Raw genomic sequence first — 19,367 nt, 5'->3', positions numbered from 1 at the left:
TTAGCTATTTTGGTAAAGGATAATTTGCCAATTATTACCGCAAGTTAATACCACTTTGTAAATTACTATCGCAAATTAAAAAAGTTGTGAATTACTACCGTAAAAAATTTTAAGATGTTGCGATTACTACCAAACCCCCATTAAACCCAACTATGACGTCATTATATCCCTTTAACTCATGTTTGACCATAGTTAAGGGCTTTAACCAGCCCCCAAAAAAAAAATGGGTTAGGGATATAATGACGTCATTGTTAAGGGCTTTAACCCATGTTTGACCATGGTTAAGAGCTTTAACCATGTGTTAAAGTAATATAATTGTTTAGGGTAATTTTACCCCGCCACGTGTTCCAATCAGAGGATGACACGTGTCAGCCTCAGGATGGCCCAAAGTGGACCAATCCCTGCTTGACACGTGTCACTCTAGAAATTAAGGGAAAAAGGCGGCTTTCAGGCCCAAATCCCGAGAAAGCCGCAAAGCGGCGCAGCCCACCACTGATTAGGGTACAGTGACCTAATTAGGGGCACAATTCCCAAGGACCCTATAAATAGGGAGATGTCCCTGTTTTTGATGGGACGTTTTACCATTTATTACACTTGCATTCTCTTACATCAGAGAAACACCTGAGCTTGGAATCCGAGCAGATACCCACCTAAATTTCCGTTCTCTTTATTCCGTTTCAAGTTACTAACTTGTCCATCGGAGGCGGAGCTCCAACCACCCGGAATCTCCGTTATTTTGCAGGTACAGCTCGGCCGGATCAGACTTCGTGACGTAACTCTCCCGAGGGACAAAAACACCCAAAACAATAATGACGTCATAGTTGGTTTTAATGGGGGTTTGGTAGTAATCGCAACATCTTAAAATTTTTGCGGTAGTAAGTCACAACATTTTTAATTTGTGGTATAATTTACAAAGTGGTATTAACTTGCGGTAGTAATTGGCAAATTTTCCTTTGGTAAATAGAACATTAAACCAAAAAAAAAAAAAGATGTTCGGTAAGAAAATTAATCACATGACCTTTTTCTTTTTTTTTTTTTTTTTTTTTTTTTTTTGAGAAGGTAATCACATGACCTTTGATAGAAAGCTTAATGAATATATTGTTTGTGATTTTTTTTCTTTTTTTTTTTTTTTGGACAACAAGGTTATAGATCTTCCTCCTTGTCAATATTGTAGTTGGAGAATAAAGATGTAAAAAATTACTAGGGATGAATTTAGGTTAGTCATAAAATCATTAAATAATAGCACTTGGTGCAATAAAAAAAAAATACAAAGGCTCTTGATGAAAACATGCAATTTCACTTTATCAAAGCCAAGGTATTTAGTTTTTACCAGAAAATCTAAAAACCATGCATAATTTCCCTGTATTTTTATTCATCAAAATTAGCCCAACGAATGTTTTACATGCTGTCCTCACAAATTTGTGGATATTTTGGGCTTGAATTTCATTAAATTCTGGCATTCACTAAAACTGACCTTACGACAATGTTTTCCATACACAGATTACAATGAATAAATGGTCTAATCAAGACCATAACCCTCCATCATACATTCATACATACATCTAGCAGCATTAGAAAGGCCAAAAATTGTGGATGATCTTCCACTTCTCCTCTAAATAATCGATATTTATTTATACATAACAAGCTCCCTCATAATAACTCATCCCTAAAAAGTATACTTCACTACGATTCTTATCCTTTTTAATATGGAAATTTACTGCATCCTTCCAAATGACGATAGATGCAATACTGCATCTCTCGATAGAGTTGTTTTGTGTACACAACATAGATGAATACAAACATCCTGTAACTTCTGCAACGAGTCTGTAAAAGGCCACGGGAATATGAAGGCTAGTGTAGTCATAGTAGATGTATGACTCTTGCCATCTGCAGCAAATTTTGAGTGGATGCTTGAGAAACTGAATATTTCCATTAAGAGAAAGAACAAAAACGGAATTATTCAGTGCCTAAGTTGAAGCAGTATACAGTTTTGTTGATTATTAAAGATTATATGGCTCACATATCACTTATCCACTTCCTGAGGAATATTTGCTTTTCCCAGAAATACTTGTTGCATCTCCTCTCTCCATATCTGCACAACGTCAATGTTCTCAGGTGCAACCATGGAAATTCTAATGCTATATTCAACCAAGTGTGATCTGTGCATTCAATAATCAACACACTTACCATGTGGCGGAACTCAACTCGTATATGTGGTACATTTGTCTTGTGGATATCATTTCCATCTGGACCTCGTTTGAAGTAGCGTTCACCAATCCAATGCCTCTGTGGGAAGCAATAACAGTAGCAAAGTTACAGCAACCAACTACTATAATACTAACATCACTTAATTGCTATTATCAAGTTGAAGCATGAAGATTTTAAACACAACTAGTCTTAAACCCGTGTGATGCACAGTTGTTTAATGTGTTATAATCATTTTTTTGTATTTATATTTTTTATAGTATTTCAATTCCATACAAGAATTGTACTCCGTAGAAAATATTTTAATAGTAGTGTTAAATAAGTACTCCGTATTTTTAAAAAAACTACTAAAAAAAAGTATTTTAAAAGTAAAACATAGTTAAAAAAAAAAAAAAAAAAAAAAAAAAAAAAAAAGTCATATTGTAGAAAACTTTTTTCATACACTTTTTTAAAATAATGGTTAAACATAAATCTACAATTAGTTTGAAATAAAATTAGGTTTTTTATTTTATAAAAAAAAAAAAAAAAAAAAAAAAAAAGGCATGATCAATTTTCATGTATAAAGTTAGTTTAAAAATTAAAGTATTTGTAAAGGCATGAGATAATTTTTTTTTTTTTTTTTTTTTGTTAAATATATTTTTTAATCAGAAAAAAAAAAAAGGAAGAGGACACGTGTCCTTCCAACTTCATGTTTTAAAATAATAGTATAAATTTCAATTGTCCTTCCAGTATTGAGTACTCATCAGAGTCTTCAAAACAGATGAAATATCTCAAGACCTGACCTAATCATTATATTTAACCAACATTAAGAGAGATAGACATACCTTCAAAGCATGAGAGAATCCAGACTGGAGAACTGAATTGCGGGCAATCTCACACAAGTCACAAGAGCTCAATTTCCACACCTGTTGCAAGTAATATACTTCAGATCACAACAGCATAATTATACAGCAAGTACACAAAAGAGATTGGACACTCACCGAAGCAGCTATACTGTATTCTTCCACTAAAGGCTCCTTGGTTAAATGGATTTGTAATGGGTCATCCGTAGAAAGGGAAACATTAAGACCACGCAAGAAGAACATAGGGAAAGGGTTGCGATGATAGTCTAGAAATAAAGAATTGTTGCTAAGAGGAGACATTGCCAGGCCAATCTGCAGGAATACAAACAGAATTTTTCAGTATTCCACTTGACTTAATAAGGAAAAAAAAAAAAAAAAAACTTCAGGCAAATGGTAACCATTGTCAATCAGACAAGCCACCTTCAGTGTACCTGTGCTAAATAATAGAGATACTGAAGTACAGGAGATTTCCTCAAATTGATTCCATGGGCAATATTATGAGCAGTGAGAAATGTTGCAGCCAGATGGTCAATGTCACCAGCCTGGAACAGCAAATATGAAAGAGTTAAATCATATATGCAAATTGATTGTATATTGAAAAAAGCATCATTGCTCCAAGAATAGACTACTTTTTCCAACCATGAGGGCACAAATGATCATATAAAAACAATCAGAAGTCTATAAATAGATGAATTTCAATTAAATGCATAAGATGCATTTGCTACAATATTTGGGACACGAGCTGTGAAGAGATGTACATCCTTAAAAAGTAAAATAAAACTAGATATACCTCTCCAGCATGAGGACGGAATTTTATCGTTGTCATACCCTTCGACTCTCGCAGCTACAAGGAAAAAAAAAAAAAAAAAAAAAAAACAAGGGTTACCATTACATACACCACAGACAAGAAGAGTGTAACACAGAATGGAAAAACTGATTTGTTCCAGAAACTAGATAACTCAATTGAAATCTAGTTAAACCAGCTGAATCGAAAAAAAAAAAAAAAAAAAAAAAAAGATGATCCATTAGGTTCAACTGATGACCATCACAGTGCTGACTTTCAAGCTGCAGAGTACAGTTCAGCAGGTATGAAGATAAAAATGAATGGAACTGATGACTGACTGAAGTAATTTCATCTTGATCCCCCAATCATCATAAAATGTATATCCTTCGAGCCTTTCACATATATGATAAAATAACTATTTTTAAAAAAACCCATAATATTCATTCTCCCAAAAGACTTGTTGTCAAGCAGACCAAGTGATTGATGTGGTCAAACACATAACTGGAGAGCTTGGGATGGGGTGGGGTGGGTCGATGGGAGACTGATGAAGATAATGCACTGAGTTAATTATAGTGAACAACGTTTCAGAGCTATACCTTGTTCAAAGTGTAGAGGTTAGCATAACAGTAATATGCATAGTATGAAAACGCAGGATTGAAGATGTTAGTCCACTGATCTGGTGCAGGCATATGTTTTGTGGGACGTCGTTCAGGCTTGCTTTCGTCATCCACTATATCTAGCCCAACCACCTGAATCAAAATCGACCACATAAGAAACAAATTTAAGATAAGGTCGCAGATAGCAAGACAAAAATTTCAGGACTTGATTAATGTGGGATACAAACATGAAATATCTGGCCTGGCCCTTCCATGTGATTAGTAGCATTAATAAATAAGACTTACAACCATTCCCATTCATTTCATAAGAATCAAGCACACACATCAAGGACTACTGTAACATTAATAACAATAGCATATTATACTGCAGTCATGCAATAATTGCAAAGTATTTAGGACTCGGGCCCCCAATCTGAACATTCCAATATAGAGAACAGTACAATGAGATAGAACAGGATTTAACACAATAATTTCAATTTTCAGTAAGTGGATGGGTTAAAATACAAATGAAACTTTTCATCTCTTCTCAAAAGCACTACAATATCCAAGAAACCCATAAAATTTAAGGAGAAAAGTTGTATCATACTATGCTTATTTCACTATAATTTGGCACCTTATTACTAATTTCAGTTTAGGTCAGAAAAAATAAATTCTAAACACACCTTATCGGCTTATCATTTTATTTGCGATTTTTTTTTTGCTAATTAATTGAATTGCGTAATGAAAAAAATTATGAAAATTACACATTTGAAAAAATGGACATTCATACAAAATTACAGATCTAGTAACATCTCACGTGATATATTTTTTCCCTTATAAATTAGCGTACATAAAAGGTCAAAGTTTAGTCAAATTAGGCAACTATCAGATCAGAAATTATAAGTTCAGATTTTCAGAACAAAGATAGGTGACTAAAGACAACCTAAATCATGCGGTGTACCATTAAGCTTAAGCAAGTCTTGGATACAGAAAGACTGGTCCGGCAAAATAAAATCACAAAATGCAAAATGGAAATCAAGTGAGCAACAATGTGATTATCAGCCAATAACCAGAGGTAACAGCTAATGCATACCAATTTTCCAACACTAAGCTGACAACCAATAGAACTGATACAAGGTAAAACTAAAAAGAGATAGATAAGAAATACATGACCACAGTAAAAGATATGACCACAGTAGAATTTTGTATTTTATTCCTTATTTGGGAAAAGGAGGAGAAAGAGAACATCCACAGATCCACCTCAGCCTTGGTACAACTAAAACTAGATGCTCCAAAGGAATATTTTTCCTCAATTCACTATTTAATGCTCATTTAGAGAATTTAAATGAACAAAATCGATCTAATGTACAAAAAAGCACACTTGAGTACACCGAGAGCTAGGTGTACCTGGGACCTGTGTACAACATAGACTAAAGAACATATTTAGTCTTTAAAGTTGTATAAGAAAATAATTTCCATTATCTATAGAACATATATAGTCTTTAACTCCACTTTCATCGTCCCTTTCATGATTGTTATGACCAAACTGACACTAACTTGTATAAAAAAACAATTTCCAAAATCTATTCAAGATTTCAAGGAACTTTCAATGATATATTCTATAGAACATATATAGTCTTTAAAGTTTAAATCTGAGTAAGCAACTTAAAAGTTACAACATTGTAATGCTTCCTGATAACACAGGCAAAAGTAAAAGCAAAGCAATTCAATATTCACTTATTACATAGGTTGACCAATTCAATGATGATGATTGAATTATTTACCTGCTTCAAGAATAGGTGCAAATGAGGATGTGAATTTGGATCAACTGTAACCTCAAACAAAGGAAGGAAGATGTTGTCAAGCATGTTCTGAAATGATGTTACAATCCCCATATCCTTGTATACATTGTACAGTCTTGGAATCTGCAAATAAATGAACGATATACATTGAGAATACTGCCAAAGAATAAAGTTGATAGCAAGACAAGCCGGTAGACATGAATCCTTTCACAGGAATTTAAAATTTGCATACCTGAATCAACCAAACAACATTCTCACTGTACAAATCATTATTAACGACCCAACTGGCCAATTGGTCCCACTCACTTTGTTTTCTGCCATAAATGGATACTCTGTATTCAGCCATCTGTAGAAACAAATACAATTTATCATGCATCATAAGAGAACACAAGAACACAAATATATATATATATATATATATATATATATATATATATATATATATATATATATATATATATAGGGGAGGGATCCGGTGAGAATAGGTCCATATGTGAGAATTCATACTTATATGAGAACTAATTTAAAATTTAGAACATGTGAGTAAAAATTTAGAACATGCGAGTTAAAATTTAGAACGTGTGACTCAAATTAAAATTCTGAACAAATGTGTAATAATTTAGAACATTTGTGTGAAAAATATGTTTAGAACATCTGATTTAAGAATAAGAACAAGTGATTAACAATTTATAAAATTTGCTTTATGAAGTTTTAAACATATGAGTAAAATTTAGAACATTTGATTTAAGATTATGAACATGTGAATAAAAATTTAGAACAATCAGATATAGAATATAGAAAGTGTGAGTAAAGAATTTAGAACATACGTGTAAAAAAATAGATCATACGCTTTAAAATCTAGAACATATAATTAAAAATCTTAGAACACAAGTTTTAAAATTTAAAACATATAAGTTAAAATTTTGGAACAAGTTATATAAAATTTATGACATCAAACTTAACTAATTTAAGGTTTAGAACATGTGAGTACGAAATTAGAACATTTAATTTAATTTAGAACACCTAAGGAAAAGTTTAGAACATCAGATTTAAAATTTAGAACATACGAGTAAAAATTTAGAACATACTTATATATATATATATATATATATATATATATATATATATATATATATATATATATATATATATATATATATATATATATATATATATATATGGGAGGGATCCGGTGAGAATAGGTCCATATGTGAGAATTCATACTTATATGAGAACTGATTTAAAATTTAGAACATGTGAATTAAAGCGAGTTAAAATTTAGAACATGTGACTCAAATTAAAATTTTGAACATATGAGTAATAATTTAGAACATTTGTGTGAGTAATATGTTTAGAACATCTGATTTAAGAATTAGAACAAGTGATTAAAAATTTATAAAATTTGTTTTATGAAATTTTAAACATATGAGTAAAATTTAGACATATGATTTAAGATTATGAACATGTGAATAAAAATTTAGAACAAACTGATATAGAATATAGAAAGTGTGAGTAAATAATTTAGAACATACGAGTAAAAAAATAGAACATACAATTTAAAATCTGGAACATATAATTAAAAATCTTAAAACACACGTTTTAAAATTTAGAACATACAAGTTAAAATTTTGAAACAAGTTATTTAAAATTTATGACATCGAACTTAACTAATTTATGGTTTAGAACATGTGAGTACTAAATTAGAACATTTGATGTAATTTAGAATACCTAAGGAAAAGTTTAGAACATCAGATTTAAAATTTAGAACATGCGAGTAAAAATTTAGAACATAAAGAGTGTTCTCACATAAGAAAAATTCTCACATAAGAAAATTTCTCACGAGAGCCTTCCCCTATATATATATATATATATATATTAATTGACGATTTTATCTAAGTCAATAGTACCACGGTACCACCCAATTGGCCAATTCACAACATCAAGAAAACGGTTACGGTAATAGTTATGCCCAAAAGTTGCTTATAAGTGGAGGCATATATAGCCTTCGTATTAAGGGTGCGTTCTATGCACTCGATTTCACTAATCTCAACATTTGAAATAATTTTAGTCGTAAATTGGACATTGCTAGCCCTTACTTTCCTAAACTTCTTACATAAAACAGTGCGAACTTCATTTTCCTGAACTTATCTTATACAGAATATGAGCTTATGCGAATTTATCTTACAAGAAGACCTATTAAAATCTCTATTTAGGGGTAAATTATTGTTTCAACTTTCAAGGCTCCATTTTAGGCTTTCTATCTGCTAATAAACGTAACAGATAACAAGCATTATCACAAACTCAGTGCTAGTCTACACTCGTAGTGTTGCTAACCAAAGGCAGATTATACATGGTGTCACTATCCCAGGCTCCTTCTAACCAAACAATTACAATAGCCTTTGAGACTGCAACTTGGGCTCCTCATGTCAGGCACCAAGATATGGAAGGGTAAACAATAATAAATAAAAACAAACAAAAAAAGCCAATCAAAAGTTCACAGCATATTACTAGTAACAAGGAAAAACAAAAGGTGCAAGCATTTCATGACATTTAAAAGCAATCAAATCTCATTGCATTTTTCTAGACCACCTACATGAAACAGAATCAACATTGAGTCAATTGGCTCTAATACAGCATAGTTTTTCAGCACATTAATGACGAAATATGAAGCAAAATGAGAGGAATTATAGAAGCTTTGGCAGTTGCAAGCTATTTGTACATTAATTTTAAACACAGCCTGTTTGGGTAATAATTTACTACCAAAGCGAAAACCAAATCTGTGCATCTTTGGAAGAATTTTGACAACTTGTGGGTGCAAAAAAGGATCCTATTATTTCACTCCCTTCCATTCTTCAATCTAACATCCAAAAAGAGGATAATTGATCCTAAACTCCACCTTCACCTCCTCTCCAAAACCCCTTATCCAAACACATTCCAAATCGTGAACGCTCCCCCCTCCCCTCCCTACATAATGAAATAACCATGCAGTGTGCAGTGTACAGTGTACAAGATGAAGATCAACTCCTCAATAACATAACCTTAAAGCTAAAGAGTGCTGCAACTCCACCACAAGCCACTTCAGAATTTATAATATTAATCTTCTATAACCAGTTTGTTCAAAAGCTTTCAAAAGTATCATGAAATAATTGCTTCCTACAGCCATGCTTGGCTATACAGAGAAACAGACTTGCACAACACGACAATATTGAAGGAGAATTAGGACCTGGTATTTACTGGCAACAAGATCAGAGAAAACTTGCTTGGTCAGCTCCCCAAGAAAACGTCCTGTTTCAAGAAGATATTGACAACATAGATATGTAAGAGCGAGGATAGCCTTATTCCCACCCCTTCTCCCAACAAACACACACACACACACACACAATAGAGAGAGGAGGTTAAAGAGGGTACAGTCAGTACAGATCATCACAAAAAACATTAAGATGACAATGTGTGTGTGGGTTTATATAATAATTAACTATGGTCAATCTGCAAATTCTAGAAATTTATCACTTTATGCAAGAAAATGAGAATTTTGGACCCTTACTCTTCTGAAGATGATAGTGATATGCAAGAACAATGAATCTGCAGGAGGAATTACTAAAGCAAAAGCAAAAATCAAACTTTTCACATCATAACTGATCCTTAGCTTCTTCGGTTGACATAGATTCTGTCATAGATCTGTAATCTACCTCCATAGATCCACCATTGAGGGTGTACACAAGGAAGAAAGTAGAAGGGGGGACAAGAATCAACCACAGCAGTTGGCAGAGACACAAGGATAACAGTAGAAGGGGGGACAAGAGTCAAACACAGCAGTTGGCAGAGGACACTTCAGCACATTAAGTAGGGTCATTAAGAAAACACTAAGGGAGTCGCAACATGGGTCTGATTTCTAATTTGTTAAAGTGCAGAAAGGGGGGACAAGAGTCAAACACAGCAGTTGGCAGAGGACACTTCAGCACATGAAGTAGGGTCATTAAGAAAACACTAAGGGAGTCGCAACATGGGTCTGACTTCTAATTTGTTAAAGTGCAGAAGAAGACAAACACCAATTAGGCAATTAATGTTAGGTTACCTTTTGTTGTATAGCTTGATTATATAAAGAGCAGTAGAATAGTTGTAAAGATTATGCGATGATTTGGGAGTGACATTTTGTATTAAGAGTAATAGCCTAAACGTTTATGTTTTTTTACTCTAAACGTTATAACCACCTTTTTAAAACTTCCTTGAATTTTATATTTGTACTCTACTAAAACTCCCTTTATTTTTCTTGGCTGCTCTTTTTTTCCCATTTTACTCAGTTTTGATGCTCTTTTTTCCTCATTTTACTCTGCTTTTTTAAAACTCTTTCAACTGAATATGTTGTTATTTCCCTTTTTATATTGTACGGTTCCTTATGACAATTCATGTCAACCGACCCCAAATCATTTTGAAACTAGGCTTTGTCGTTGCTGTTGTTGTAGCCTAAAGTTACCCTTTTAAGTGATAGCCTCAAGTTATCAACTTATTCCTGTAAACCTTCTGCAATCAATCATCAAGCTTTCAATATATTTTCTGTTCAAGTAATTACAGTTGCTTAGTACAAAACTCAGTCTATAACAGATTTGCTCATTTTTCATATATGCACACATGCTAGCAATCTAGCATATTGCTGATGATAAAATATACCCCACAATGACCACTGTACAGTCAAAAACATAAAGCACAGACACACAGCAATTCATACCCTTTGACTTGTTCAGAACTATAAATCTTAACCAACCTTGGATGAGATTATCCTGTTTGAGGAAAATCTCCCTTAGTCTACTTTGACCACAAGGATTGTACTTGAGATTAAACTTGTCGAAACGATGGAAGGTGCTCTTGTCAGCATGAACATCCAAAAGATCAACGTTCAGGTCATATCTGTGCACCCAAATGAATTAAACAGTACTGATGAATGCTAGTAACTTTAATGTCATCAAATTACAAAATATATAAAGCATGATATAAAGTCTTTTTTAAAAGGTAGCATAAAATCACTTCCTTACCCAGTCAAATCCAAACTCTGAAAAACCTCTTTCAAAGTCAAATAGGTCCCATCACGAAATATAACAACCTAAAATAGGCAGACACATAAGCAAAACAGTGAGAAAATGAATGAAGGCATGAATACATAAGATGGGTCAGCCGATATAAAAATTCAACAAGTACAATCCAGCTGAAAGACAATTTAATAGTAAAAAATTGATATTAATAAAGTTACACATTGAAGCATTACCTCATCAGGCTCTTTCCTCAGCTTTGATTTTATAAACCTCAAAAGATGCTTCTGATTCATGCATGCAGAATGATGAACATGTGTATCAACTTTCCTAACATTATAGAAGTCACGATGTGGTGCACTCTTCTGGGCTAGAAACTCCCTATCCGCATTAAGCATCAAATGAAGATTGAATTTCTGGATTGAAGCCCAATATGAAACATATCAAATACCACAAATTTAAGGGGCAATGTAAATCATATATATATATGTAGACAATGATAGAACAGCTACTTGTTCCAATAGATTCAGTCGATGGTGACACAAGGTTCGAATATTTCCAGCTGCTATAACTCGAAGAATGTGATGCAGATCAGTGAAAAATGTTGTTGCATCAGCAACAGGGAACAGCTTCTCTTTGGCTATGCAGCAGGAAAATCAAATAGAAGAGCTATGGTAAGAAAACATATATCTGCCAAACTTGATAAGACGTGGTTCCCTAACAGCAAAAAAAGTGCCAATAAAACGATACTTACAATCTTTACTTGCGTAAACTTGGACAACACCATCCTCCATTTGGAAAAAGTGCTATAAGAACAAATGTTATATGTTAATGGAGCAACAACGAAGAAAGAGAAACTCTATAGAATTTTGGGATGTGAATCAGTAAATGAAAACTCACGTCACTTTTTCTCTCAGGAGAAAAATAAAAAGGATTTGGATTCGGCTTTGGTGTACTGGGATCAGTAATGATTTCCTTCTTCCATGGAGCAACTGTTTCTCTGAACACATAACTATCTCGTAGCTCAAGGCATTCTTGGAGAACCAAGTAAGATTCTATTTCATCCGGTGTTGGTGTCTCTGACAGAAATAAGAGTAACAAAATCGAATTCAGGACACGTGATAAAGTCAACACATGGGTACCAGAGCTTGAAGAACCTGGTTTGCTGCAAAAAATACATGTCCCCAACAGCTAACCAGCATAGATAGATTGTTATATAAATCCTATTCCTTTTATAAATCATATTGCTTATTTTTCCTCTTCTGATATTCTATTAATGATGGCGAGTAACTGTGGGCAAAACATTCTTTGAGAATTAATGCTACAGAGATAAAGTTAAGGTCAGTGACGGTAGGCCAGTGAAAGACAGTGTAAAACTTTGTCACATCACATCACATGAGCCACATTGATTGAGATTTGAGAGTAGTACTAGGATGGGTGACCACCTGAGAAGTCCTCGTCATGTAGCCGACCCCACTTATGGTATTAAGGCGTTCAAGCAAACAAGATAAAGTTAAGGGAAAAAGGAACACAGATGTAAGCATTAAATCCCAACTAGATTTGCCAGCCAAAGCAATGTGGAGTTTTGTCAGGTGCTTATTCTGGTTTAAGGATATTATAAATACAGAAGGCTTTGCCCAACATGCAGAGCCTGGCATTAGTATTACTACGTTGTAATTGCTCAGTGGACTATTGGTCAAGTGGTGTTTCTCAAACTTAAGAGACTGAGATTTCTAGTAGCAGCAACATTTGTACTTGCCCGGAATGAACTGGAAATAATTATGCACTTATATCAGCTCTGGTTCTAGTCCTACAGTAAAATATTAATTACCACTAAGAATTATGCTTTGGTTTAGACTAAGTACTGATAAGGATAGCTGTATATAGCAGGCAAGCCGATGTTCTCTTCACCTTAAATAAATCATATTCAGTTCAAAAATATATATATATATAATAATAAAAATAAATAAAAAAAAAAAAAAAAAAAAAAAGAAAGAAAGAAAATGAAGTTTTACATGAATAGGTTAGATTTAGCCAAATAAAAAATTAAAATTAAAATTAAAATAAAATAAAATAATATGAAGAAAAGAAAAGAAGTCAAGTTTAGCAAAGACCAGTAACATCAAAGAACGTATATAAAAAGGGAATCAGTAAAAATAAGTTTAAATTAGTAAGACCCTATTCCCTTCATCTTAAGAAAATACTATCCGAGTATTCGGTCAAATTTCAGTTAGGCCTCATTTGGTTGCAATTGGAATTAACTTCCCATGGTAATTTCCAATTCATGGGTAATTATTTCCCTTATTTAATTCCTAGGAAATTACTTTAATTTGTTTAGTTGGTATTAGGGAAATTACAATTCACAGGAATTTTGAAGTACCTAGGGGGTGGGTAAATTAATTTCTACATTATGTGGGAATTTCAGATTACCTAGGAATTTCAATTTTCTCCATTTTGCATGGTCAACCAAACAACATAGCTCTAGTGTATTTCCTAGGAATTTTGAGTTCGTGTAGGAAAATAGAGCAGTCAAACAAGCACTTAGTAAAAATAAGTTTTAATCAATAAATATATTGTAAATAAATCAAAGAACAAATATAACAGTAAGTTGATTAAAAAAAGTTGACGTGTTAAAATTTTAAGTTCGGCAAAAAAAGATTTAAGTTCGATATAAATGATATTCAGCAGCAAACATAAATTAACTTGAATTCAGCAAAAATAAAGGTTCACTGAAAACAGGTGCTAAATGAAGAATAACCGCCAATTCTTCTCTTATGTCCCCCAAAGAGGAAAAAAAAAAGGGAAATCTATTGGAACATGAACATCTAAAATAAGGAGCACAAGCACACAAAATAAAGTTCCAATCAAGGTTAATGGTGAGTAGGAATGTACCGCTAGGAGATATTTTAAGCCTGACAAATGTTTCTTGCTCTGGTTCCTTCCTCAGAATGTCAGCGGCTATGGGATCAGGCGGAACACCATGCAAGTCACCAGATATGCTGTGAGAGCGAATCATGTTCGGGGAAGTTAAAGGAACTTGATCTCCGTTATTATTATTCCCTGGATCTTGATATTGACTTCTCATTTCTGGGCCCTGCTCAAGAAGTTTAAATTTAGATACAACAGCCACCTTTTCTTCATGACCTCCCAATTGTTTTTTCTGTTCTTTCATACTTTGGAGTTTATAAGGCCCAAATAATGAAAGGAAAAGAGAGAGCAGCCAAGCAAGAAAGCACAAGTAAAAGAAACTAAAAACAATTCACTGCTCTCTCCAATTTCCATAGCACATACAATTGCAAAGTGATAAACCAAGAAGAAACAAATAGGGAAGACTTAACTAATACAATACATGGTATTAACTCACCAGATTTCCATTAGTATGCAGATAGGTAGGATCTAATTTAGAATTATCTGTGAAGGTATCTTCATCATCAGATCCTTCTACACTTTCAAAGGCACTGGCAACAGGGGACTTTGGAGATGTAGGTCTCATCATATAAGATCTACTAGCTGAACTCGTAAGGCTGGTAGCTTTCCCTAAAAAAAATTAAAATAAATAAAAAATAAATAAAAAATAAAAAAGTGGTCAAATAAATCACCGCACATATATATTTCTCTTATAAAGTGCAGATCATAAATAACTAGTAGACCAAAAAGAAATAAAGCACATATAACAAGTGAATAGAACCAGCACAAATAAGTTCGACCCAGGATCCTAGGAAGAGGGACGGGAAATCTATTAAATTAAGACATGTAGGATGAATAACAGTTAAGGAAGCCCCAAATACTCTCCTCTCATTATGTCATGTCAAATGCAGACATCCCATACAAAAGACAACCATTAGTCACACACTAACAAGCAAGAAAAATGGGAAAATAACCTTCAATCAATAAAAATTGTAACTATTTATAAAAATATGGAAAACACAATAGATTTCAATCATCATCAATCAATCAATCAATCAAAGCCTTAATCCCAAAAGTGGGGTCGGCTAACATGAACCAAATTTGATTATTCCGTGTAGTCATCAACATAAATCTTTCTCCTCCATCCCTTACGATCCAAAACTTCATCCTCACGTAAATCCATGCACTTCATATCCTTCCTCACTCCTTCCAACCAAGTCATCTTTGGTCTCCCTCTTCCTCGTTTAATCCCTCCATGGAAATCAATTAATATCATTGTAAATTAACTTAGCAAAAGTAACTCACTCACTATATATTCATGCATCAGTTTTTGTTATTTATATGTCAAGTTTAATTAGAGCTTTTAAAATCCCTAATCTCAACTCATGTTCAATCACACCAAAACATTTTGAATTTTCCTAGATCTTATCACATAGTACTTTATCTTTAAAATGGGGAAAAAAAAAAAGTTCTTACCTCACAATTACAAAGATAAAATAGGAAACACAGGTGTTATCTTTACCTGAATTTCACATATCTTATTAGTCCTGAACTTATCGTACTCCCTTCGTGTTTTATTAAGTGTTACACTTAATATTTAATAAGTGTTACATTTCCTTTTTTTTGGCAAAAAGCTACATTTTAATATTATATTTTTCTCCTCTAATGATCCCCACCTAAACTCACTACTATTTTTTAAAATATATCTTCTCTCTCACATTCATTACTATTCAATAAATTATTAACCCCACTATTTTTCTTTACAATTTTTAATATTTTAACTACTCCACTTACCTCTTATAAGTCAATTAAATTGCCTAAAACTATGTGTCGGTCAAAGAGTAACATTTATTAAAACATGGAGGGAGCATATGAACTTGTATGCCCTTATCAAAACTTATCAACTCTTATCTTATATTATCTAAACTTATTGACCCTTAAAATAAATAATTTAGACTTTTAGCCTATTTTTTAATCTCTATGAACTTAAGAGATATGAAATAAGTGAAAATAAGATGGACAAAATAGACCCTTAAATGGCAATAAAAAAAAAAAAACCAACTGGAAAATGGGAACCACCAAATTACATCCTGAAATCATATCAATTAGATCTAATACGCATGAAAATAGAAATCACAATTAACAATATTACACAAAAGATTAGTACACCTTAATTAATTAAGGGTTACAACAACATCAAGGGGACCATTCATGTGTGTACTTTTACTTTAAAGAGGGGAGAGACAAATACTAAGGGATTGATCAAGTACAATTGAGTCCCCGGAGGTAGTAAAATATATCTACTAAAAAATGAATTGTATACTTTTAGTGCCAAAGTCTAACATAATACATTACAATGCATGAAACACCTTGCCCGATAAATGTCACTTCCAAATTTTATCAATTGTTATATCCTCTTATTGTAAAACAAAGGGCATAATCCTGCTGCACAATTTCATATACAGCTTCCTAAAAAGAAAGACTCTAGACAATCCTACTGCATATTCAAGCCTTCACCCATCCCCTTACAGAAAATGTTTGCATTTTCACTTTCTAACTATTATAAGCATCCTAACATCAATATGGAAGTACATAAAACATAATAGAATATAGTAGGTGCTTGACAACAAAATGGCAGCTAAACTTTACACTTTACACCACCAAAAAGCAATAAAAATGCAATTATCAGCTAAAAAAATTATCCCATATTTGTCCAAGGAACCCTGAAAACCAAAGAAGCAAAAAATTGAAGCATGCAGAGTATCTATGTGAGGTAATGTAGGCTTTAGCTATTTAAAGATTAGCATGTCGCTAATCACTAAGCAAAAGTAGATGCATCAACTCTCAACGTAGTCAAAGCAAAAGTAAAACTTCTTTCTTCTTAATCAAAGGCCAAAGCATAACAGCTTTAACCCTTCAATACGGCAAGATGATTGCACAACGGTAATTACAGTCGCATCCTTAACTATAAAAAGATATCAATAGTTTTTAAAAACACATGTCCCAAAAATAAGTTGTCCTACTTTCCTAAAACAACGACCTACAATTAAAAATTCACAAACCAGACATTAAAACGATCCAACTGAAGCTAAACACAGCCCATCTTTACTTGACCCTGCAAAAAACCCAAACTACGCATTTTCCCTTCCCCTTCACTTTTCTCTTTTTCATTCAATCAATCAATCAATCAATCAAAGCCTTAATCCCAAAAGTGGGGTCGGCTAACATGAACCAAATTTGATTATTCCGTGTAGTCATCAACATAAATCTTTCTCCTCCATCCCTTACGATCCAAAACTTCATCCTCACGTAAATCCATGCACTTCATATCCTTCCTCACTCCTTCCAACCAAGTCATCTTTGGTCTCCCTCTTCCTCGTTTAATCCCTCCATGGTCCCACTCTTCCACTCTTCGCACCGGTGCACCCTCGGGTCTCCGTCTTACATGTCCAAACCAACGCAGACGATTTTCCCTTAATTTATCTACAATGCCCGCCACACCTACTTTCTTGCGAATAACCTCATTTCTGATTCTATCTCTTTTTCATTGATGCCATAAATTATAATTCATTAGACAACTTTAACATCAAATTAAATCAACACCATTGAATACTATCATACACTCATACTTGTCCAAAAGATTCACATACTAAAATTCTTTCTCAATTTAGTTGTAAGGTTTTCACTTAAGCAAAATAAGTACATAATTTCATTCAATTTGTACGAAACAGCACTCACTCAAATTGCATGAAAACTATTCTTTATGCATTGCATGAACTTAACTTTTAAAAAATGGATCAAATTCATCATCCATTTCGCTTAGATACTACTTCCCCTTCAAATTAACCTTATAATTCAGACTTTTTTTATACATAAAATTAAACAATTAGCAGTTCCTATTTATATCCATTAAAATTAAATTTGCATGTAATCAAGCACATATAAAGCTAATTCCAACAAAACTCCATTAAATTTACACAATACTAAAACAACATTACTGAAAATTATCAAAATTTCAACAAAACAAAGAAGAGGAGAGAGAAAATATACCTTCAGAGAGGCTACGAAGCCGAGGCAAACCAGCAGGAATACCTTCTACAGGAAGAACACTATTACGCTTATCGGAACCATCAATCTCACCACCAGAAATCGCAGTAACATCCGGCAAAGACGCCGAAGCACGGCGATAAGCTCCGATTCTCCGACGACGGCGGTAATGGCGAGGCGAAAGGTGGCGCCCAACCTCTTCTTCCTCCTCTCCTTCTTCTCCCTCCTTATCTCTCTCCATAGTTTTGGCAAACTCCAGCAACTGCGAAAGCGTTTTCCGGTGCATGTAGTACGCAGAAACCGCCACAAACGACGCTCCAACCAACGCCGCCATCGCCAAGTGAAGCGTATAATTATCCATTTCTAGAGTGATTACAGCTTGTTGATTGTGAATTTGATGAAGATAAAGCTTGGTGAAACCCTACTTAGTTCAACAATGGCGGAAGTGAGGGTTGGAGGAGAGAGAAAGTGCAGGAAATGTGTCGTTTATTGGTTAATCAGATGGAAATGACGCAGTATTTGGGGTATATATATGAGTGGGTACAAAAGAAGGGGACAATTCTTAATGCTTTCTCCTTTCTCTCTTTCTCTCTCTATCCACTTTCTCTCTCTAACGTTTTAAAGTATGTTTTTCGCATCTTTTTTGTGTTTGAAAATGGACAAATTACTTTGAGTGTAGGATATTTTAGGACTTGGGAAAGCATAGAGTATCAACAATCAATAATTGTATTCTATGGTGTGATGGATTAAAACCCCATGATTCACGAGGTGAAAAGTTTGTATACGCAAAGCAAAATAGAGCTTGTTTAAACAGAGTCCCATTATGTAAGAACAATTGTATAACAAGGGGTAACAGTGTAATTGCACATAATTTAGTACTTGATTTAGAGTAGTACCGGACTACCAGTGTACCACTGAGTGATCAAGAGTATTATTGGGTGATAAAATAATACCATTGAATATTTCTAAAAAATACTAATGGTATTGTATAAACTTTCAGTGGTACAATTAAAAGTGGTCCTACACATCTTTCTCTTTCTTCCTTTCTCTCTTTTCCAAGTGACTTTTAATATTTTAGTATTTGTTGTGCATTTGCAAATGCATAACAACACTACATTAGTACTTCCTCCGCAAAATAAGGTCACTACTTGCGGGGAGTA

General features: G+C 33.4%; 1 protein-coding gene across 3 annotated transcripts; it reads right to left on the bottom strand.

Moving 5' to 3' along the window:
- Window positions 1-851: 851 nt before the first annotated feature.
- Window positions 852-18,837, bottom strand: LOC145596530 (AMP deaminase-like). 3 transcript variants are annotated; one of them, XM_081652725.1, is made up of 20 exons: window positions 18,211-18,837; window positions 14,618-14,790; window positions 14,146-14,347; window positions 12,154-12,332; window positions 12,008-12,059; window positions 11,766-11,893; window positions 11,490-11,669; window positions 11,260-11,327; window positions 10,992-11,134; window positions 9,453-9,514; window positions 6,462-6,575; window positions 6,212-6,352; window positions 4,428-4,580; window positions 3,838-3,891; window positions 3,479-3,589; window positions 3,186-3,359; window positions 3,030-3,110; window positions 2,188-2,286; window positions 1,987-2,092; window positions 852-1,887 (listed from the first exon to the last, which is right to left on the bottom strand). In XM_081652725.1, the coding sequence occupies exons 1-19, from the start codon at window positions 18,566-18,568 to the stop codon at window positions 2,024-2,026; spliced, it is 2,541 nt and encodes an 846-aa protein (XP_081508851.1). In that variant the 5' UTR covers window positions 18,569-18,837; the 3' UTR covers window positions 852-1,887; window positions 1,987-2,023. The 3 variants fall into 3 exon arrangements, with proteins under 3 accessions (XP_081508851.1, XP_081508836.1, XP_081508842.1); XM_081652710.1 differs by having other exon boundaries at window positions 853-1,919; window positions 2,021-2,092; window positions 18,211-18,836; XM_081652716.1 differs by having other exon boundaries at window positions 853-1,887; window positions 2,021-2,092; window positions 18,211-18,836.
- Window positions 18,838-19,367: the final 530 nt, after the last annotated feature.

The sequence above is a fragment of the Chenopodium album genome, chromosome 2 (genome assembly GCF_948465745.1).
Source record: "Chenopodium album chromosome 2, dcCheAlbu1.1, whole genome shotgun sequence".
NCBI lineage: Eukaryota > Viridiplantae > Streptophyta > Magnoliopsida > Caryophyllales > Amaranthaceae > Chenopodium > Chenopodium album.
Note: the sequence above shows the minus strand (reverse complement) of the source record. Positions and strands in the feature narration are given on the sequence as shown.

Coding starts and splice junctions, on each gene's coding strand:
- LOC145596530 (XM_081652725.1), bottom strand. CDS start 18,568: ATGGATAATTATACGCTTCACTTGGCGATGGCGGCGTTGGTTGGAGCG. Junction 3,590..3,837: donor TCCGTCCTCATGCTGGAGAG/GTATATCTAGTT, acceptor TTGCTGTTCCAG/GCTGGTGACATTGACCATCT. Junction 3,360..3,478: donor ATCTCTATTATTTAGCACAG/GTACACTGAAGG, acceptor GTATTCCTGCAG/ATTGGCCTGGCAATGTCTCC.